The sequence below is a fragment of the Macrobrachium rosenbergii genome, chromosome 32 (genome assembly GCF_040412425.1).
Source record: "Macrobrachium rosenbergii isolate ZJJX-2024 chromosome 32, ASM4041242v1, whole genome shotgun sequence".
NCBI classification, from domain to species: Eukaryota; Metazoa; Arthropoda; class Malacostraca; order Decapoda; family Palaemonidae; genus Macrobrachium; species Macrobrachium rosenbergii.
In genome coordinates this window covers 12,748,550-12,772,124 of record NC_089772.1, presented here as the reverse complement: position 1 = coordinate 12,772,124, position 23,575 = coordinate 12,748,550, and the positions used below count along the sequence as shown (strand labels likewise).

The 23,575-nt window shown below is 39.4% G+C and overlaps 1 protein-coding gene across 1 annotated transcript in view; it reads left to right on the top strand.

Annotated features, from left to right (window-relative positions):
* Positions 1-22,941, top strand: part of LOC136855703 (uncharacterized) — a 39,847-nt gene extending 16,906 nt beyond the window's left edge. The window contains exons 2-4 of the mRNA XM_067133019.1: positions 15,023-15,239; positions 17,263-17,565; positions 20,005-22,941. Of these exons, the coding sequence (XP_066989120.1) occupies positions 15,023-15,239; positions 17,263-17,565; positions 20,005-20,268 (784 nt within the window). The 3' untranslated portion in view covers positions 20,269-22,941. The remainder of the gene's footprint in view (positions 1-15,022; positions 15,240-17,262; positions 17,566-20,004) is intronic.
* The last annotated feature ends 634 nt before the right edge of the window (positions 22,942-23,575 follow it).

Genomic DNA, 23,575 nt, shown 5'->3' with positions numbered 1-23,575 from the left:
GACGTATGAGGTCATTCAGCGCTGAAAGGGAAACTGGGAATAAAAGGTTTGAAAGGTGTAGCAAAAGGAAAACCTCAAAGCAGTTGCACCATGAATCAATTGTCAGAGAGGGTGGAAAGCAAGATGGTAGAAAGAGAACACGAACGGAGGTACGGTAAAACGAACGAAAGGGGTTGCAGCTAGGGGCCGAAGGGACGCTGCGGAGAATCTCAAGTAATGCCCACAGTGTCGCTACCCCATATGGCGGGCACGTCCTCAAGATAGTTCAGTGAAGCCTCTTTACTCCCTCTGGACTCATCTCATTATGAGTATCTGATGCCAGGTTATCAAGATACGATGACAGTTAACACTAATATGTGCGGAGAGCATAACCTACGTCATAAGTATTGATTGAAACACATCTCCTTGTTTGAATTTGTGAATAGTGAAGGAAAAGAGGATCAGCCTTGGACCTCAATTAAGAAATGCCACATATTCTCATCATATGGCCAACGAAAGCTCATCCATCGCTGGATTCAGTACAACTGCTTCTATTACGGCTCCAATACTCATTTCGACTTCGATCTGAAGGTGGGATCTTTCCTAGACAGTGACCCCCAACAGTATCTCATGATATTTACGGTGTTTTGTTTATGTTCGTGCAAAAATCCCCAACGGGCTTGTGCTAAACACGCCGCAAAGGTGGATGCATACCGGGTTAATATTTTCCCTTGGGGGTCACTGTCTAGGAAAGATTCTGAAAGTGCGGTACCATTTCCTAGTCGTTTTCTGTAATCGTACTGACTCATTACGTCAAGTCCCCAGATTCATGCAACTATAATGTAGCCTTTAAAGGTGTATGGCGTCAGTTCGTTACATTTAATATCCCTCGCTCGCCGGATAACGAAGGAAAACTATAATGACGTAACTAAGGCGACTTTAGGGAGCGTTTGAACGAATACATCGTCCGGTTGACTTTGCTTGTCATCCCAAGCTGCTGCACGCCGTTGTTTTCGGAAGTTGTTTGTGATGCTTTGTTTTGAACGTGGTGTCTTTTATTGCTTGTCTTTGAGGAAAAAACCTCTTTTCCAAGATCAGAAATGAAGTCATATTGTATTTTTTCCCAGTACATGTTGAGAGTGCAATAATTACGGGTCTTCGTGATGCCAGCGTTCGCCAGTGTTATCAAACAGCTGATTGCAGGAGGCAGTTAGAAAATGGTGTTGTCTTATTATATCGAAGCAATTACATTAAGACAGCCTTAAAAATAAATATAGGTTGTTTAAATCATGTTAATGATGCCATTGGCTTAGTTAACAACTTGTGAAACTTACAACTTAGGTGTTAGAGATTTTGCACCTCATCTTCACAACCTTTAAGCGAAAGCCAGTGGAGAGCTAACACTGACATGGGCAGAACTTGATCCCTCACACCTGTTGTTCCTAAAGGTGTTGTTTTAACCCCTCACATTATGTTTGGCCTCTACCAATGACGAGATACCTGGCTTGAAAATAACTCGCACACAATGATAGTTTGTTGCAGTTGTTTGCTCTTTCATAATGCGAACTGGAGCAGCTGTTGTTGTTCTTGAACAACGAGGTGGAAAGGGTTTGTAAGTGGCGCAAGCTGTGGAGTGTGAGGTTTAATTCGATGAAAAATGACATATTTTCAGATTAGTCTGCCCTTTTGAACTCGTGATTTGGTAAAGCAATTACTTGGTGGAGTGATTTGTCGTGATACGAGATAAAACTACGTGATTTCACTGGAAAGATGATCATTCAAAATCTGAAATGAATGCTTAAGGAGACAATACAGTGAAAAATAGGCAGCGAGCTTTGCTCTAAATTTACAAAAGATGATGGAGGGGGAGAATGACATCATGGAGACAGCACGAAAAAAAAAAAATAATAATAATAATAATAATAATAATAATAATAATAATAATAATAATAATAATAATCATACCACATAAACTAGGTCAGTAAATATATCATAATGCAATGAAAGAGCTGACACTGAATACCTGGGTCATGGGACATTCCTGATGTGCCAAGGACGTATTTTGAAAGCAGCCTATTCCTATTTCCCCTGATTAAAAAATATAGGGTGTCGATTACGCGGATTTCCCGGTAGCAGAATATCTATTGTGGTATACCAGAATTTCTACGGCTGACTTCAGGTGCGCTCTTTAGATAAAACGGGAGTATTTTGAGATGATCTAACATTCAGCGTTATTAATAAAATCATATTTATTGGGAATAGCAATGCTCTACCATACCCTGTAAATAACAGCTTGACTTCAAGTGGTTCCTAAAATCTATGACAGGATTTTTCGGATCTTTACTAGATAGTGACCCCCCAAAAGGTTTTAACCCGGTGCGTATCCACCTTCGCGGCGTGTTTAGTGCAAGCCCGTTGGGGATGACCGTAAATCGAGTTTTCTGTACAGCGTATAATGCTAAATGAGCCGCAGCCCATGAAACTTTCAGCTACGGCCCGGTGGTGGCATGTCCTACAGCGTTGACAGACGCAGGATCATGGCTAACTTGAACTTTAAATAAAATAAAAGATACTGAGGCCAGAGGGCTACAATTTGGTACGTTTGATGATTGGAGGGTGGATGATCAACATACCAAATTGCAGCCCTCTAGCCTCAGTAGGTTTTAAGATCAGGGGGCGCACAGAAAAAGTGCGGGCGGACAGACAAAGCCACCTCATTAGTCTTCTTTTACAGAAAGCTAAAAATCCCGCATCATCCGGTTTAACCTCGTTTTTGTCCTGATTTCCAAAGAGGAGCCAGCCAATCGTAAAGAAACTGTAGAACAAGGTCAGGTATCAATTCATGGGTGTACCAAAGCTACCTGCTGAACCCATCCGCCTGCCCGGACGCCCACGCGCAACGAGAAACTGATGCCCCGCCGCTGAAAAGGGTTCACAGTGCTGGTTCTTCAGTGCTGCAGATTTTGATGGGAATTTTAGTTTTCCTTAGGGTCACCAAGGGAAATTTTCTACAGGTGGAAGGACAATGAAATAATTTATAATATAATATACAGTATATATGATTTGACTTAGCCAAGGAAATTTCCAACAATGGGCAAGACAAAATAATATACAGTATATGCTGTACATAATATGAAAGAAGGTACATTCTCACCCCGAAACATAACCACGGTTATAGTCTGGGCGCTCTGGCCAATTTTGCATATCTGTATATATATTTATATATATAATATATATATACATTTATATAAATACATGTATAAATATATATATATATATATATATCTATATAAGAAAATTACACAGTAATATGAATTGTTTAGCAAAAAAACAAATTCAGACAAAAATGTTCTGGTAGCCACTGCTGCTTAAATATTTTCCTACACAATTTATATCCTTGTGGAATACCGCTCTATTTACCAGAGTACCATACTGTATTGATGCCTTATATATATATATATATATATATATATATATATATATATATATATATATATATATATATATATATATATGTATATATATAAGAATTATGTTCATATAATGTTATATATATTACATACATATATGTGTGTGTGTGTGTGTGTATGTACAGTATGTATATATCCTTTTCATGCATATCCCAACGATCTCCTTAAACTTGCTGAGAACACCCTTAGGAGCACCCTTTCGAAGGCGAAAAAAGACGTTCAATTGAAAATATTCAAACCATACCAGAATATCAGCACTTGCCAATTACTTACAGATCTCAGAAATTAACGTATACGGTCTTGAGCATGCTCACGTCTGCCGTCCGACCGCGTCGAAGGTACTTCAGCACAGTTCGACGTCCTATCCTCTCTACTTCAACCCTCATCACTTTGCATATTGCTAACGTGCTGATCTGGGGTCGAGTTCAGTCGCTCCCCCAAGTCAGCGCGTAACAGTTTCCGCGCGCGGTCGAGGTATACACTCTATTGAGACAATCCACCATTTCACGTTGGTTTCCAGAACGCCCGTTTGTATATTTTGGACGCTGTGGCATAGTTTCAATACTCAAAACTGTTTCTATAGCGATCACTGAAGTATTTCAAAATCATTCTTTCCATATGTCTTCATAATTCTCCTTGCGATAGGTTCACTGGAATGCTAGCGAGATTTGGTCACTGCTGACAGAGCAAACTCAGTTTACTGAATGCTATTTGGAGAATGATAATCTGTTCTGTATGTTTATATCTTGCCGAAGTTTATACATTTAAAAACTGACAAGGCAATGTTGTTGGCTGCAACCGGCATGCCTTGCCATTGAACGAAACCGACTGTTTATTCATTCAAACGGCGTTGCTTTCCGCAACCGTCACAATTTCTGTCTCTTTTTATTATTCTTCCTCGATTTTCCGGTGGCGCGGAGAAGGATCGAGAAGAGAGGATGTATTTTCAGGACCTTCATTTAGACAGGAAAATATTTGTATGCACATGCGTTCATTAAGATTTAAACGTACGTATTCAACTACTTCATCTGTTTTATCGATGTAACGATGTTTGCCCGGCAACCTAATTGAACGCACTAGCACCGATATCCTTTCGAGAACCAGAGTACGTGTAGTGTAACTAAGGAACTCCTTAAACCGGATTACAACAGCTAATCGGCCCTTTACAGGTGTCAAGGAAATATGGGGAATGTCAGGTCCAGCGGACGCGGAGGTTAAGGTCCTCTGCGCGGGCAGCCATAGAATCGAAAAAAACAACCTCAAACACCTGCACTTCTTGCGAGATATGTTGATAATTGAATTATAATATCGCGGTAATGCTCCCAGTCACATCAGAAACGGAAAGTTGACTCGCACTCCGGGGGAAATAGCACGCGAAAGTTGTAGGTTATCGTGCGAGTTGGCAACCTCATAGCACGAGCCCCTGGCGGCCAGCGGGATAATTAATGACAAGTGACGGGCGTGCGGCGTGCGCTATGGGTCAGCCCCAGCCGCATAACAACTTTTAACGCCCACTCTCACTTCGTCCTTATCTCCGGGTCTTTTGGTTGCTCTTCAACAAGGCCTTTGTATTCTAATTCTCTTATTTACGAGCTCCGATAGGAATTTCGGTGGCTGTCAGAACACAATCTGGGATTTGTAGTGACACAGATATAAAAGAGAAATGAAGTTATATAATAAAATAATTCTATTTCGTGTAGCCAATGTTGAACAGTCTTGTTTTATAGCACTCCTGTGATATGTAATCAATCATTTCATGTCAACATTGGTCATTTATATACAGGGTATCCAAAAAGTCTGGGATAGATGAGAATCTGGATTATTTTTCTGGCTTAAAAGACGTTTCTTACACCCTGTATGAAAGGAAAAGTTATATCAATACAAGAAAAATAAGTCAAAGCGATGAATGAACAATTCACATACCAAGTTTTAGTGTCTTACACTTGTATGTATGCACTCATGTTTATGGCTATCCCGTAGGGAGGTAGCGCCGTCAGTGCACCTCACGTGGCGCACCGTAGGCATTGCTTAAGGTTCTTTGCAGCGTGCCTTCGGCCCCTGGCTACAACCCCATTCATTCCTTTTTCTGTAACTCGTTCATATTCTTTCCCTTCCACCTGACTTACCACCCTCTCTAACAATTGTTTCAACAGTGCAACTGCGAGGTTTTCCTCTTGTTACACCTTTCAAACCTTCTTACTGGCAATTTCCCTTTCAGCGCTGAATGATCTCACAGGTTCCAGCGTTTGGCCTTTGGCCTAAATTCTACAATACAACCCAGTCCAATGGCTATTAACTATACCAGTCGAACAGTCGAAGTTACAAATACGATGATGATACTGAGGAGAAATGGTAAAGGAAACCAGTGATTAATGTACTCATATATATATATATATATATATATATATATATATATATATATATATATATATATATACTAATGATGATGATGATGATGATGATGATGATGATGATGATGACTGATGATGAGACTCTTACTGGTAAAATGAATATTTTGAAATTTTGTTTTTATTCTCAGTTTAAAAACCATACGTAATCACCCTTGTCCCCCCCTCCCCAACCTCTCTCTCTCTCTCTCTCTCTCTCTCTCTCTCTCTCTCTCACACACACACACACACACACACAGACGTTATCCGGCATATAAGATATCCAGCGATCATCATCTAAACAATTGTATTTTTCGTAGGAGTGAACCTGGTTTAGAATATCTTGACTTAATCTTCTAAGAAAACATCAAATTTATGTCATCCTGTCCTACCGAGTCATGGTTCCCGGTCATTTGTATAAGCAGTCAGATTGGTGTCAGTGGGTTACATCGCAGGAAAATCATACATACATGGAAAACAGTAAGCAAGTCAGTCATAGGAATAACAAAGAGAAAATATACAATATCAAAAGGTAACGAAGGTTGGATTGAAAAATAACTAATATTCAAAACTCCCAAGACGCCGCTTAAGATATTTTACGATTATCAAGAGAATAAGGCATTGAATTATTATCGAAGAATCGGTCAACACCCTCCCCGTTCTTCCCCTTTGAAGTAAACACTATAAACAAACAAACGAACAAACAAAACATCGGCTTGACAGAATCAGAACATCAAACCAGGCGATCTTACTGGTCCCCGTATAGGGGTGGGTAGTGCTGTCAGTGCGCCCCATGCGGTGAACTGTAAGCACTACTTAAGGTTCCTTGCAGCGTGCCTTCGGCCCCTTGCTACAACCCCTTTCGTTCCTTTTACTGTCCCTCCTTTCATATTCTCTTTCTTCCATCTTACTTTCCACCCTCTAGCCTAACAATTGATTCTTAGTGCAACTGCTTTGAGGTTTTCCTCCTGTTACACCTTTCAAACCTTTTACTGTCAATTTCCGTTTCAGCGCCGAGTGACCTCATAGGTCCCAGTGCTTGGCCTCTGGCCTAAATTCTTTATTCAGTTCAACGAATTTTTAGACCCAGTATCGGAAGTAGTTATAGCAAAGCATGATGCCGCTTCATATTCCATATTTAAAAAGGTATAATGTATTTGGCAAAGACGAAATGTAATGGCGGGTTTTGTGTAAAATTTCCCGTCTTAAAAGCTGAGTCAAGGGGCTTAGCTTTTTACAAAACTATTTTAATAAGTGAAATAGTACATGAATCCGACGATGTGTTTATCGGGAAAGGAGTCATCACTTTCATACATAATTCAGTGTATTAAAACACTGGTTTTAGTTTTCTGTAAAAGAAAACTACTGTGTCAGCTTTGTCTGTCCGTCCGCACTTTATTCTGTCCGCACTTTTTCTGTCCGCCCTCAGATCTTAAAAACTACTGAGGCTAGAGGGCTGCAAATTGGTATGTTGATCATCCACCCTCCAATCATCAAACATATCAAATTGCAGCCCCCTAGCCTCAGTAGTTTTTATTTTATTTATGGTTAAAGTTACCCATAATCGTGGGTCTGGCAACGATATAGGACAGGCTACCACCGGGCCGTGGTTAAAGTTTCGTGGGCCGCGGCCCATACAGCATTATACTGAGACCACCTAAAGATAGATCTATTTTCGGTGGCCTTGATTATACGCTGTACAGAAAACTCGATTGCGCCGAAGATACTTCGGCGCATTTTTTATTTGACTGGTCCGTTTTCACTTAGTTAGTGCCATGATGGAATTGTTTTCCTATTATTTCTCTCTCTCTCTCTCTCTTGTTTATACACTCACGAGCCCACGCACACGCACACACACACACACACACGCACTCACAGTCACTGTAAGCCTTTTGTTCTACATTTCATGAACTGACCACCGTCCTTGGACTGACCACGTGAGAGGCACTTCAGAAACTGACCGGAAATGCTTTGGTCAGTTTTTACCCCCCGAACCTGGTCCTGCCCGACTCCTGCCTGAACGGGGGTGATCTTGGGCAAGGTAAGACAAAGCCGCCACACGGAGAGAAAACTTTTGTTTTGAAATCAAGTTACTGTTCAGCATATGGGTCGACGTCCTCTCGAAGTGCTTAGCGATACGATTTTAATTCGCTTTTTTTTTTTGTGTGTGTTTTTTTTTTCAACCTGGTAAGGAAAGTGCGGTCACACTGTAAATAAACACACGTGTATATATGCAGTATATATACGTATATATACATACATATACGTATGTAAACATACAGATATATATATATATATATATATATATATATATATATATATATATATATATATATATATATATATATATATATATATATATATATATATATATATATAGAGAGAGAGAGAGAGAGAGAGAGAGAGAGAGAGAGAGAGAGAGAGAGAGAGAGCTGCGCTCCAACTCCTCAATTATGTAGTATGAGACTGGAAATTTAATTGTATGTAAGGCATAACGTTATCAAAAGGAATAGATGTGACAACGTCCTTCCACCAACTCTGCGTCTGAATGTATCATACTTCTTAAAAAGAGAGAGAGAGAGAGAGAGAGAGAGAGAGAGAGAGAGAGAGAGAGAGAGAGAGAGAGAGAGAGAGGATCGCCGGTCTACGGTTAACGGAACATAGTCATTATCTCCTTAAGTTATTGATCCTTAGTGTGGTGGCCTATACCTCGTGCTGCCGTTGCGATACACTTTCTCAATAATTCTGGAACGGAAAAGGAAAAAAAGTTCAATGTCGATTCACTTTTGTATATTTTTTATCTCTTTTCCGTGTATTATTTTTCATTAGAGGCGCTTTTTTTTTTTTTAATTCGATCCGTACACCGCTTCAAAATGGAAAACTGCAGTATCTGCAAAATTTTCGAAATTGAGATATATGCCACCTATTGGGCTCGTGAGACACTAATACACAAGTTACTGCAGTTTCAGAATGATTCTTCAATGCTTCATTTAGGGGGTCCCATTTTGCAGAATCTGCAAAATCAGAAGTGAGGCAAGGGAAAACTGCAGTATCTACCATTTTTCTCCGTTTTGTATTTTTGCAGATAGTCTTCCATTTTAGGGCGGTAGAGTGCTCAGTACTATGCGTGTCTATCAAGATACTGACTTCGTTATCTTTCCATTCATTGCAATCTTCTATAAAATCGCTTTTCCGCGCATTTTTTTTTTTTTCGATTAATTTAGGACATTTCTTTAAAGTTCGATCTGCACGGCGCGCTTACTACATGCACGTCTTTCAAAATACTGACTTTATTATCTTTCTATCTTTTTCTTTCGTTCTCTTTTTGCTTCATTCAGCGTAATCTTTTTAAAATGATCTGCTTGCGCTCTGCTTCGTATGTAGGTCAGCGTTATTTTAGACAAAGAGAGTCCCTTTCGTTCAAGCTTATAAACCAAAAATGGACATCTCCTTAATGTCCAATACAAGAAAAAAAAAAGATAAAAACAAAGAAAGAGTGGCTCCAAAAGACAACGATGAAACCAAAGAAGAAAGAGAAAAGGAAAGATAAAAAAAAAGAAAATATATCCGTGATGCACCGTGGTTAATTTTACTTATCCAGGTCATAAGTATGGTCGCGGCGTTTATCGGGGAATAATGAATGTACTTCCTCCCGTCAGGCTATTATAGCCTTAACCTACCGCTTTCATAGAGGGCATACTAGGTTGCCAGCGAAGGCGAGCGCGGAATATTCCCTAATCACTGCATAAAAAGCTTTATATTACCTGATTATAAGGGCTATTGATTATTCCCGAAGATGACGGACGAAGGCTCTTAGCATCACATTGCGATCTTTTATAGCTTTTTATTTCTCGAAGTTTAAACTCGCATTATTTCTCGGATCTGTGGAACACGAAGAACGAATTCGTACTGAGTAATGATACACTGGTAAAAGGGAGAGAGAGAGAGAGAGAGAGAGAGAGAGAGAGAGAGAGAGAGAGAGAGAGAGAGAGAGAGAGATAACACTTAAAATTAGATTTGACGAGATTTCAGCGAGATGATTTTCAAGATTAGAATTGATGATATCGCTATTGCACTAATCTTAGCGCTGTTTAGATTTTGTTTACATTAATCAAAATAACTGTTCTTTTTATAGTCAGAAACTGTTTTTAGGGTTGAGCATCACTAATAAACAAACAGATGTAAATGCTTTATAGGCCACAGTACAGCCAATAAACAAAAATTTGCATACAAGAAAAATGTTGCATACTTTAAAGCACACTGATGCCCGACCATTAAATATACACATGCCTGAACGGCGATAGACACAGGCGCGGTGCACTGTAGGCGTTACTGAAGGTTCTTTGCGGCGTCCCCTCGGCCCCTAGCCGCAACCCCTTTCTTTCCTTTTACTGTACCTCCTTTCATATTCTCTTTCTTCCACCTGAGTTTCCACCCTGCTATGAGGTTTTCCTCCTGGGAAACATTTCAAACCTTTTACTGTCAATTTCCTTTCCAGCGCTGAATGACCTCGTAGGTCCCAGCGCTTGACCTTTGGCCCAAGTTCTGTCTATTTTCTCTCTGGGAGTTTCCGATATTTTTCCTACAAAAGTTTCGTCAGAACGATTCCCTCTTTGTTCTTTTTGCTTTGGGTCAATGCCTCGTGTCAGAGGGCGTAGCGGAAAGCTCTCGTGGGAGGGTGTAGTCATGAAAAGAAAAAAGTTCTGGCTTAAAAAAGGACAAGCATTGAGTCGAGGAAGGAGTAACACCGTGCCACCTATAATTTAGATCTTCAGACTCACACAGATATTAACCGGGCGACGGAAAATGTGCACATTTCAGGCGGTGATGTCTATAGGTTTTTCTTTCGTTCGTTCGCGTCAGTTCCGTTGTGCATATTGGAAGTACGTGGTACTTGTTTTCAAGTCTCCCTACACACGCACACACACATACATACACATATATAAATAGATATATTAAATATATATATATATATATGTATATATATACATATACACATGTATATATATGTATGCGTGTATACATCTACACACGTATATATAAATATATATGTATACACAAAGATATATTTTATTACGTGTATATGATATAAACATATAATGTTTTTTGCGAAAGTCTCGCACATATAGATATATGCAGATAGTAGGTATCGATGTACGCTGAAGTACCGGGAAAAAGAGGTTTCATTTGCCTAGGAATGACACGGAGTAGAGTGCTTTCCTTTTCCTCATCTCTCTACTCACATTTCTAAAGTGAAAGGGAACAGGAAAAGAGGGCAAAGATCTGTGGACATTGGCAAATACCCCTGGGCATAAGCCTTGCCACCCGGCGGGTGTTTACGCTGGTACTCGTGACTTGATGTAGCAGAGTTTATTCGTGTTCCGTTCTCCTTTCAAGAAGAGACCTGGCAACGGCGATCTCTGTCGCCGATAAGAAACGAAGGCTGAAGAGTGACCGCAGTAAAATAAGCAATGATCTGATTTTCGGATTACCCTTTGTTCGTCACACTGGGTATATATATATATATATAAATATATATATATATATATATATATATATATATATATATATATATATATATATATATATATATATATATATTTATAACACACAAATCACTTGTGGAACAGAAATAAATTTCTGACTCACATCAGGATCGAACCCACGTCTTTCAATTGAAAGGCAAGGGCGCTGCCCACGATATTATATATATATATATATATATATATATATATATATATATATATATATATATATATATATATATATATATCGTAGACACGGGCTAATATAATTTCCACCTCAAAGTAGCATATTACGAAAATATTTATCTCGGAGGCGCTTGAACAATATTTCAGTCAACCCTTTTCACGTATAATGTACAGTTGATACCTGAAGATAAACTACTTTTATAAGCGAGTATTTAGTTAACCCTCCATCTGAGGACTTAAATATAGCAGCGACATTATATGACTTCCTAACGCTTATCCCCTTAACGGCAGGAATTATGAGTCTGTTTCTACCAATCAAACTTACGATAACTTCTCATACGGCAAAAACCCATCCGACCGGACTTGTAGGCAAGCAGAACGTAAACCTGTTTCACCCATAACACTATAAATTTATAGCAAATAGAAGAGTCCATGAAACGACAACCTTGGAGCCTTCCTGGATGGGCGTAGGTGGTGGCGGGGAGGCGATGGTAGAGGGGGAGGAACGGTGGAGTGAGTGGTGGGGTGGTGTTGGGGTGAGCCGGCGGGAGAGGCGAGGGGTGGGGTTAATAGTTTTGATTGTCGGCGCCTCGGAACAATGGCAGTTAACTACCTGACCCAACAATTAATTACGAGGATTGTTTTGACGTAAGTGACCAGCGAACAAACGTAATTGGTTCTGAGGGCAATCAAACTTGAAGATAATGACTAAATGACTGTGTTATTTGGTGACACAGAGCGTAATTTCTTATTATTCTCATTTCTCTCTATTTTTTTTTCCAGCAGCCATGTTATTTCCTGCCTTTGACGGTGGATTTTGACGTTGACTTTATTCCATAGCTGTATTCCGTTTGAAGCGGACAGCGGTTGGTGAGTTAAGGCCTCAAATGAAGAGTTAATTAAATACTCTCTTATGAAAGTAGTTTATCTTCAGGCATCACCTGTACATTATATGTGAAAGGGCTGACTATAATTGTTCAAGCGCTCACGAAGATAAAGTATTTTGAGGCGGAAATATATCAGCCAGTGTCTACGATATATATATATATATATATATATATATATATATATATATATATATATATATATATATATATATAATCTTCATGTGAATTGACAAAGTTTCTATGAATTTATGAATATGAGAAAAAAAAAATACTAGAAAACCATGATTTTCGACTGAGAGTTTGCTTCAGCTAGTGTATAATATATATATATATATATACATATACATATACAGTATATATATATATATAGTGTATATATACATATATATTGAAATGCACTTTGCCACCAGAGGACAATTACTATCATGCAAACAGAACCTTTTATCAGTAATTCACTGAATAAATCGACAGGCTTCACCCTCCAAATCTCAACTGTGCACCAAATAACTCATATAAGAAGTAATCCTAGAGTAGTGGATGAGATTAGTCATCGTTTAAGCATTGCTAAAGGTCCTTTGCAGCGTGCCTTCGGCCCCTGGCTGCAACCCTTTTCGTTCCTTTTATTGTACCTCCAGTCATACTGCCTCCTAACAAATTGTTTCATAGTGCAACTGCAAAGTTTTCCTCCTGTGACACCATTCTAAACTTTTACTCTCAATTTTCCTAACAGCGCTGAATGACCTCACAGGTCGCCGTGCTTGGCCTTTGTCCTAAACGCTATATTCCATTCCATTCCATACAATCTGTAGGGTTGCTGCTGCTGAAGCACAGTGATGCATCGATTCTGATGTTGACTTTGTATGTAGCGGAGATGGATGGAAAAATTTTCGTTGCGAATTTTTCAAAGCGGAGAGAGGTCTGGAATGAATCAGTGTCATCAAGCACGCAGCGAGTGGGTTCAGATAGATTATGCATGCAAGTAATTTAGGATTAATATTTTCAGAGGCACCAATCAGGGATCCCGTGTAGAGATACATGTGCGTCACAAACTCCTTTCTCTCGCTTAACCCTTTCACACAAGATTTTTTTGGTGGCATACTGTATATATATATATATATATATATATATATATATATATATATATATATATATATATATATATATATATATATATATATATATATATATATATATATATATATCAGCATGAAAGTCGACCAGGGAAAATCCTAAGTTCGGCATAATTTTCTATTGCCAACGTTTCGTAATAACTCGATATTACATCTTCAGGGAATCTGTTGAATAATGAATAAATTACTCTAAAAATTACTGTAAAAATCAATAAAATTCATCAAATACATTACAGAGAAATTAAGAATTATGCTAGATTTATTACGTTTACCTGGGTCCACTTTCACGCTAATATGCACTACTGGCCGTCGCCTACCCTTGCTTTTGATATGTATTTATACATATATATATATATATATATATATATATATATATATATATATATATATATATATATATATATATAAAATTAGTGATCTGCTTTCAGTTACCCCTTTAGTTACGCGACCCCTTTGAGTATTCTTCCTAATATCATTTATATATAGAAGGATTTTATGACCCTCGACCGGTTCATTTCAATTCTGTGCGGTCCTTTAAGCCAGCATTTCAATTAGCACTCAATCTTTTGGTTTCTGTTACAAACGGAGAGAGCTACCGATTCCCATATAAATATATAGCATGTGTCTATTTTTGTATGTCTGATGGTGAATTCACATACACACACATAAATAACAGTATATACACACAAATATACATATATATGTGTGTATATATAAATATATATATATTAAATTGAAATCCTTGTAGAAGCTTAAATGGTCAGATAGTGCGTCTAATTCTAAAGACAAATTATACCTTTAGCAATCCTTCATTATACAACACATGCCACTAACCGTCATCCACCTGGCGCCGTGAATATTTCCCGAGAGCAGCAATTCACCCACTTAATGAGTCATTCGTGATTTGAAATGCAAATGCGATTGACCCTCACTATCCTTGAGGCAAGATACGATTAGCACCCCAGATTAGAGAGAAAAAATTATATATATATATTTACTCCACCGATGAAGTACGCAACTCGGATTTAATGGGCGATCTTATTTTGTTTACTCAAGTACTAACCCATGAACTGGTTATCAAACTTTAGGAATGCTTTATTGAGTCTTGTTCATTGTTCTTTTTTAATAGAGCTTTTGCCTCTTCAGGTAGTTTTCTATTTTGAATCGTCTTTGAAAAATTGCGTCCACTTCATTTCGTAATTTTCTGTTGAAGGTCTTGACCGTTTGAATATCATAATGATTTAATTTTCTTGGCTAAACACAGCTTATTATTTTGTCCCGGGACTATTTGGTTAAGGCATCCAAGTATAGAAGTAAGGTTTAACTTCTGACTAAGCAAATAGGGTCAACGACAGCCAGTTAAGAAAAGACACTTTTTAAAGAAAAGAGAAAAAAAAAACATAGGAAATAATTCCTCCTTTCACATGAATCAATCTCTTTATGTCTCTCCCCCTGAAGGTACATCCACAGCAAAGAGAAACCCTTCAAATGTACGGACTGCGGCAAGGGCTTTTGTCAGAGCCGTACCCTGGCCGTGCACAGGATCCTTCACATGGAAGAATCCCCCCACAAGTGCCCCACCTGCGGCAGGAGCTTCAACCAGAGGAGCAACCTGAAGACTCACCTCCTGACGCACACCGACATCAAGCCTTATACGTGTATGCAGTGCGATAAGGTGAGAGGCGCACTGGATATTTCGCCTTGGTGTGCTAGGTTTGCTTTGCGTCTCTCTCTCTCTCTCTCTCTCTCTCTCTCTCTCTCTCTCTCTCTCTCTCTCTCTTCTCGTGGAACAAATAGTAGCGCTTCCGACTCAGTATCCGAGTACACTTTTTCACTTCGGGAATGAGGGAAAGAGAGAGAGAGAGAGAGAGAGAGAGAGAGAGAGAGAGAGAGAGAGAGAGAGAGATAAAAGTAACGAGCCTGAACGGTCAGCACTCTGTCAAAATTCATATCATCATAAAAGTCAAAACATTGTGACGCAGATTACCTGTTTTTTTTTCATATGATTTAATTATGTTTTCATTAAAAACCAAACCTTATTTCATTTCAACACCATAACTTATTTAATTTAAACACTATCCTTATTTCGTTTAAAAACTATAACTTATTTCAATAACTTATTTCATTTAAGCATTTATTTCATTTAAACACTATACCTTATTTCATTTAAACACTGTACCTTATTTCATTTAAACACTATAACTTATTTCATTTAAACACTATACCTTATTTCATTTAAACACTGTACCTTATTTCACTTAAACACTATGCCTTATTTCATTTATACACTACACCTTATTTCATTTAAACACTATAACTTATTTCATTTAAACACTGTACCTTATTTCATTTAAACACTGTACCATATTTCATTTAAACACTATGCCTTATTTCATTTATACACTATAACTTATTTCATTTAAACACTACACCTTATTTCATTTAAACACTGTAACTTATTTCATTTAAACACTATACCTTATATCATTTGAACACTGTACCTTATTCCATTTAAACACTATACCTTATTTTATTTAAACACTAAACCTTATTTCATTTAAACACTGTACCTTATTTCATTTAAACACTATACCTCACTTCATTTATACACTATCCCTTCTTCATTTAAACACTATACCTTATTTCATTTAAACACTGTACCTTACTTCATTTGAATGCTGTACCTTATTTCATTTAAACACTATAACTTATTTCATTCAAACACCATACCTACTCCCTGCTGATATCTTTCTTGAGTTTGTTGGCAAATTTCCCTCAGTGAAGCAAGTCGCCCTCTGGTAAGGCTATTGGTAAAGCCATCTTAATTTTCTTTGATTAAACAAAGTCTGATGAAACGTCTAATCTAGTACCCACTTCAAGCCCGAATTGAACTGAATATAGAATTTAGGCCATAGGCCACGCATTAGGATCTATGAGGTCATTCAACACTGTAGGGGAAATTGACAGTAGAAGGTTTGAAAGGTGTAACAGGAGGAAAACTCAAAGCAGTTGCACTGTGAATCAATTTGTTAGGAGAGGCTGGAAAGTAAGGTGGAAGAAAGAGAATATGAAAGGAGGTACAGTAAAAGGAACGGAAGGACTGGCCTCCTACGGGGACTTCAAGCCTGAAAGCTTGAGTAAAAGGGAAGGATAGGTGAAAGAGTAATACCTAATTTTCAGTAGTGTCAGGGATGGAGTCCTGACCTACCTGGGTGTGAGCTATGATGAGACGGGAGGCGGGAGATGAGTGGATACTGATGGAAGTGAAAGCAATTTTACAGAGTGCAATGGATGATGGTGATGATGATGATGAATGCTTAAGAATCTTCCTTTCTCTTATAGGAAGGTGTTAACCATTCCGCTTATCTTCAGGTAGCAGGAATTCCAGATCATAATATTCTCCCAAATCTATATTCAAGAAATGCTTTTGTTTCTGCAACCACTTCAGTTTTAATGCCGAATGCATTATCTGTTTTCAAGCGCTGGGGATTAGTTAGAGTGAAAATTGTAGTTTTATATTCTCGAATCAATATGCAAATTCCTTTAATTTTTTTTTTAGTCTTGTTCATAACAACACTTTCCCGACTCAGTCTGAAGCATTTGTATATTTGGTTGCACTGGAGTAGTACTAGTCAATGGCGGCTTTGAAACTGATGCTCATCATTCACAGACGCCTCCTTCTCTCTCTCTCGCACCAGGTCTTCCGCCGAAACTGTGACCTGAGACGCCACGCTCTGACGCACAACCTGACCTCGCCGCTGGAACTTGACCTCAGTTCTCTTCCCACGTCGTCGTCGGACTCACCTCTGCACCCCCTCGATCTGCCCTCGCCGGCAGCGACCCTTCACCATCGGCCTACGACCCTCTCGCCCACCGGCGGCGTTCCAGGACCAGCGGGAGGCGATGACGACGACATCGAGAGGAATTCCGCGGCCCTCCACAGCGCCAGGTCCTACAGCAGCGACGAGGAGGAGGCGGCAAGGGCAGGCAAGAGGTCCAAAGTAAGTTGCTGTGGATCGACTGTTGAGATCTTCGTGCTGCGTCTAATTCGTTTTGATTGTGTCTTCGACAGCAGGTCCTCTCTCCCCTTCCCCATCTCTCTCTCTCTCTCTCTCTCTCTCTCTCTCTTTCTCTCTCTCTCAGTGGCAATAATCACCCCCATGTCTAGAGTTTAAAGATTTGATCAGTAAATACTTTCGTTCAAGAAGCGTTTTTCTATATATATATATATATATATATATATATATATATATATATATATATATATATATATATATATATATATATATATATATGTATATGTATATATATATGTGTGTGTGTGTATGTATGTATGTATGTATGTATGTACTATATTACAGTAAGACTGTGAAACCAGGGATTTCACGAAATCCCCGGTTTCACAGTTTTACTGTAACATATAGATCTCGAAGATCCTTACCTTGGCTTTCTCTCTTGTGGACTTGAATCATATTCAATTTAGAGTAACATCTTCATATAGCACAGTTCGTCTGTAACGTACAGGCTTGTAACGAATGAAGGTGAATTCCCCGGTCCCAATTCAAATAAATGAACTCAAAATAGTAGGTCTGTAACGAATTATTTGTTACGAAATCGGGTATGTAACGAATTAATTTGTACGTCCCTGTGAGTGTTTTATTAGTATAAAAATCCGTTGTAACGGAGTGATAATTCTATTGTTAAACACCAAACAACCGTTATCCCAGTGAAGCAGAAGAAGAAGAAGTCATTATCAGACCGGGAATCACTCCAGCTTATCGCAAAGGTCCAACGGGGACTTGCAATGTGTTTAGAGCGCGTCACTGTGTGCAGGGGAGGGCAGACATTTCCGTATTCTGCTTAGATTTCTAGCTGACACGCGATGATGTTTTTATATGGAACACTTGTGTCTCCACCCAAGAGGCACCGTTCAGACGAACGAGGGTCTCCTTTTGGTGAGAGTGGCGAGGTTTTATTCTTCTGCGTTGTTTTGTCATGAGCGTTATTTTATATATTTTTTCTTATCTTTATGTCAGCGCTTCTAGGAAATATATATATATATACACTTATATATATATATATATGACCCATGTAGCCCAGTGGTTACCAGTCTTCTCTGGACTGTGAGAGATCGGAAAAACTAATTGGCGTTATTAAAACCCTCTTGGGTCACTAGTACTCTGGCTCCATCGAGCTTTGCTGTTCATGGTGTGCGCATGGTATGCGGTCTAACACGCTGCTCTCGCACTTTTTCATTTTATCCTCCCGAGGCTTACTTATCCACCTTCGGTTACTGGGTCTTTAATTATTACCTCAAGGGACAAACAACAAACAAGTTTCCTCTCTTTTGTTTAACAATCCTCTTGAATTTGCTTTGTTTTGTCTGTCTGACAGGAAATAGATGCAAAACATTTTCATACGAGCGTGTTGGTGCTCGCTACGCGCGCTGGAACCCGGCGCTACTGTCTCCCCTACCCTCCCGATCCCCTACCTACCCCAGCCCCACCAGGGGTGGACAAACAGGTTTGCAGTAGGAGGGTGGATGTGTCATGTCTCCCCTACCCTCCCGATCCCCTACCAACCAACCCCGCCCCCACCCGGGGCGGACAAACAGTTTTGTATGAGGAGGATGGATGTCTCTTCTACCCTCCCGTTCCCCTATCTATCCCCCTGGGGCGGACAAACCGGTTTGCAGTGGGTGGGTGGCTGTGTTATGTCCCCCTTCCTGTCACCCGGGGGAGGACAGACAAGATCCTCTCGGATTTTATTATTACAGACAGATAAATTTGTTCGAATTTCTTTTATCCAGTCACCGTTAAGTGAAGTAGTTCAAACTTCTTTCCTAATGCTACAGTGTATAACAAGGTACTAGGCTGATTTTATCTCTCAGTATTGCAATTGACATCACTCACTGTGTTCGTGAAGATCCAGTTTCATCAAATCAAAACATAAATATAACTTTTTCAATACGGCGTATTTGATATATGTTAAGTGTGTATATCGCCAATGCAATTTATCCTAACATTACTTCTGTCCTTCTTTATTCCTAACCTAATTTCTGTCCTTGCTTATTCCTGACCCAACTTCTGTCTTTGTTTATTTCTGACCTAATTTCTGTCTTTGTTTATTCCTGACCTAATTTCTGTCTTTGTTTATTCCTAACTTATTTTCTGTCTCTGTTTATTCCTGACCTAATTTCTTTCTTTGTTTATTCCTGACCTAATTTCTTTCTTTGTTTATTCCTGGACTAATTTTTGTCTGTTTATTCCTGACCCAATTTCTTTCTTTGTTTATTCCTGACTTAATTTCTGTTTTTGTTTATTCCTGACCTAATTTCTGTTTTTGTTTATTCCTAATCTAATTCCTGTCTTTGTTTATTCCTGACCTAATTTTTTTTTTGTTTATTCCTGATCTAATTTCTGTCTTTGTTTGTTTTGCAGACTGAACAGTCTTTAGGGGACATTGACGACCCCATAAGCAGCGTCGATTTCGATGACGACGATGAAGACGACTTCACGAAAGATGACCTCGACGACGACGACGACGATGACGACGATGACGACAGCAACCACTCGAGTCCGCCGACCCTTTTGGGCAGGTTCCGGTCCCAGGCGCAGAAAGAGGCGTTGAATTTAGGCGCTTCCAGCTCCACCGCCTCCCTCGCCTCATTCAGCATTGCTTCCATCATGGGCGGCGCTGAATGATGAGCTATGACGTCGTTGGGAAGCGAATTCAGAAGCACTGTGAATCAATTCGAGAGATGAGACGCGGAAGCGAAGAGTGAGAACGATTGTAGAAAGGCGAAGGAATGGTAGCATTTCCAGTGAGGAGACTTAGGCCGATGCAATGAGTTCCTATGGTACAAAGACTCATTTCGAATAAAAGACATTGTGTGAGATGATGCTACGCAGAAATCATTTTCAGATCAACGGGCGTGCTTTATATGCTAAGTTGTCACGGATGCTGAGGATAATCCCGAGTCCAGCATGCAGCTCCTTCCTGGGTTTAATCGCCGGACAAGGAATCACAGAAGATTTCGGGAAGTCTTTCAGAGGTCTCCTCTCGGAATTCAAGAAGGAACAGCTGCTTCCCCGGTCTAGTAGATGAAGAGAGTGGAGGTGTTAGGTCGTCTAGTCATGGACCAGTCTAAAAATAAGGCGGGAAAGGTTCTTTGTATTCCTTATCTCTAGAGCGCATGCGCGGCCTTGAAGACAACGTGTAAACACTTTCTCGGAATTGCTTCGAAGAGTTTCAGTCTTGAGCAAAGAAGGTTGAAAACGAAGGCCCTCCCCCGCCCGCCCGCAGCGTTTACTCGGCGTTGGTGACATAATCGGAAGAGGGTAGTCTAACTGACAGAAAGACTAATATTCACTTCAGGTTCTGTTGTAAATTGTGTAGAGAAACAAGGCTTTAGACTTTTAGAATGTATATGTGCGCTTTTATGTTGGTGTGCTCACAGTGATGTAAAGTAACTACTTGTAAGCAGTGGAGAAAGTATAGCACCTGTTTGTTGAAAAGACTTAACCAGTATAGTGGTGTTTGATTCTGCATGAGACCCAGAGAGGGCTCATATAGTTACCCCAAGATTGCAACAAAAATGTTAAGGAACAAGGTTTATATCGCTCAGAAGGTGTAACAAAGATCGCAAGAAGCGATCATTGTCGTAAGAAGTCGCGCTAGGGCCAGTTGTTCTAGAACCCGAAAGGACAATTTATCGTCGTCCACCCCGTGAACACTTACGAGGTGCAGTGGCGCATTCATCGCTACGGGTTGGGGGTGAATCGGAGCGTAACGTAACCCCGAAAATGTCAATGAACACTTTTGCCCGGGCAAGAACACTGATGTTCACTATACCAAAGGCGATGACAGGAGGGATCTACCTATCCCGTTGCTGTAAAATTATCAGTGATCTGTTGGAGCTACTTGATGATTTTGGGGGGCTTTTGTTTATATATAGTTTCTTCATGTAATTCCTTGACACTTAGTGAGGAAATGAAATCCTTTACGATGTGGATCAAGTCTAATAATTCTAGTGTAGGTGGTTATTTTGAATTCTGATGTCCCAGTGACGCTCCGGTGGTACAAAAGATGTCTTACAAGATATTAAGACTCTTGTTGTTCTCTTCCAGATTTTTCTTTTGTTTGATTCTAACCAGTTGTTTCTCCAAAGCGGAAATGAAGGTTTCATGACGAGTAACCAATAAATCTCGAGGAGATTCTGCTACGTTCTCCGGGATCTTTCTGTCTCGAAGCTTATGAAATGCAGAGGGTCTGATGAAAGAGGCTAAGTGGCAGATCACCATCGAAGAATTTTAATTGGGTAGATGGTAAGATGAAAATCGCGTTAGTAGAGAACGCCAAAATAAAATATTCTTTGGCTTCTCCATTCACAAAAGATGTTCTCGCTTTCTTAGCTTTCGAGCAAAATGAAACCCTGGTTTGAAGCCAACTCATCAGCAATATTAATAAAACACGTTCCAATACCTCAGTGTAATTTATAATCTCTTTTTTTGTTATCGTTGTTGTTGTTGATGTTTGTGTAGTAATCTCTTTTCGTAAGTTTACAGACACCTCCCATGTGAACATTCCATTTGATTCCCCCCCCCCTCCCCCCGCCCCAACATGCCACTTCATTCATACCCTCTCCTCGAACAGGGCAGAGGAAGTAATCTGCTCTTTTTCGTGGGCGCTGGGTGCCGATGTGCGCAACAGGTCAAGAGGATCGTTTACAGGAACAAATTTCATTCGAAGTCATGTATGGATCTTCCAACCTGTTGGGTTACGGTGAAATGGCAAAGTTTCAACCCACAGATATCGTTTAGTTTTTTCCGTTCCGTTGTAAATCAAGCTCAGGTTTGTTGATTTTGTTTTATTGTGTACAGTGAGTGTGAAACAAATGAATGTAACAGTTACTATATTACTATCACAAAGTTCTGGGCATTTCTTTGTAAGTATTTCACGAATGTAAGTATTCGAGATGTGCGTGGTAGTGTGCATAATGCTGTATGTGAGTGCATGTATGATAAAATTATAACTCAGGTGATCTTTGAATTTTGCATCATTCATTTTTCTCCCACTTTTTAATCTTTGTTGGAAAATATCCAAGAGAAAAGACTACTTTTGTTATGTTTATTCTTTCTACCACTTTTTAAATACCTTCTCTCTCTCTCTCTCTCTCTCTCTCTCTCTCTCTCTCTCTCTCTCTCTCTCTCTCTCTCTCTCTCTCTCTTTCATATGCCAGTTGTTCTTCCTGTTGAGTTTAAGCAATTATTTGTATAAAGGAATTTTGCTGTATAGTTAACAGGGAGGTGCTAAATGTATGTATATGTATAACTAATTGTCCTATGTATCAGCCTGCAATAAAAACACTACAAAATCTTAAATTGTGTTAATAATGTTGCCTATTGAAATCTGAGGTTAGTATCTGAAGAAAGCAGCTGTGCACTAATACTATCAAGACAGGCATATTTCCAAGAGTGCGTTCGTAGATGTACGCTGCCCTAAGATGGAAAACTGCAGTGTCTGCAAAATTTCCGTAGCTGAGATATGCCACCTACTGGGCTTGTGAAACACAAAATACACAAGTTACTGCAGCTTCAGAATGATTCTTCAATGCTTTCAACGAGTATTTTGGGGGTCCCATTTGCAGTATCTACAAAATCAGTAGTAAGGCAAGGGAAAATTGCAGTATCTTCCATTTTTTCTCAGTTTTGTATTTTTGCAGATACTACAGTCTTCCATTTTAGGGCAGTACAAACGCGCTGCCAAAAAACATCAAGCTTAGATCACATTCTTATACTGATAAACATTCGGACATGTTACACATGCAGACATGATAAACTGATAAATTGATAAACTGCCCATTGGTTGTGACGTTCGCCTTCCCAGTATTGAATCTTTGGTTCGAATTCCAAGCAAAATGGAAGTCAAATCCAATTGCTTCTTTTTTCTCCTAATAAGCGAGTGGGCCACACTATAGTTAGACAACCTTGTGGAGTCACTTCCAGGGTT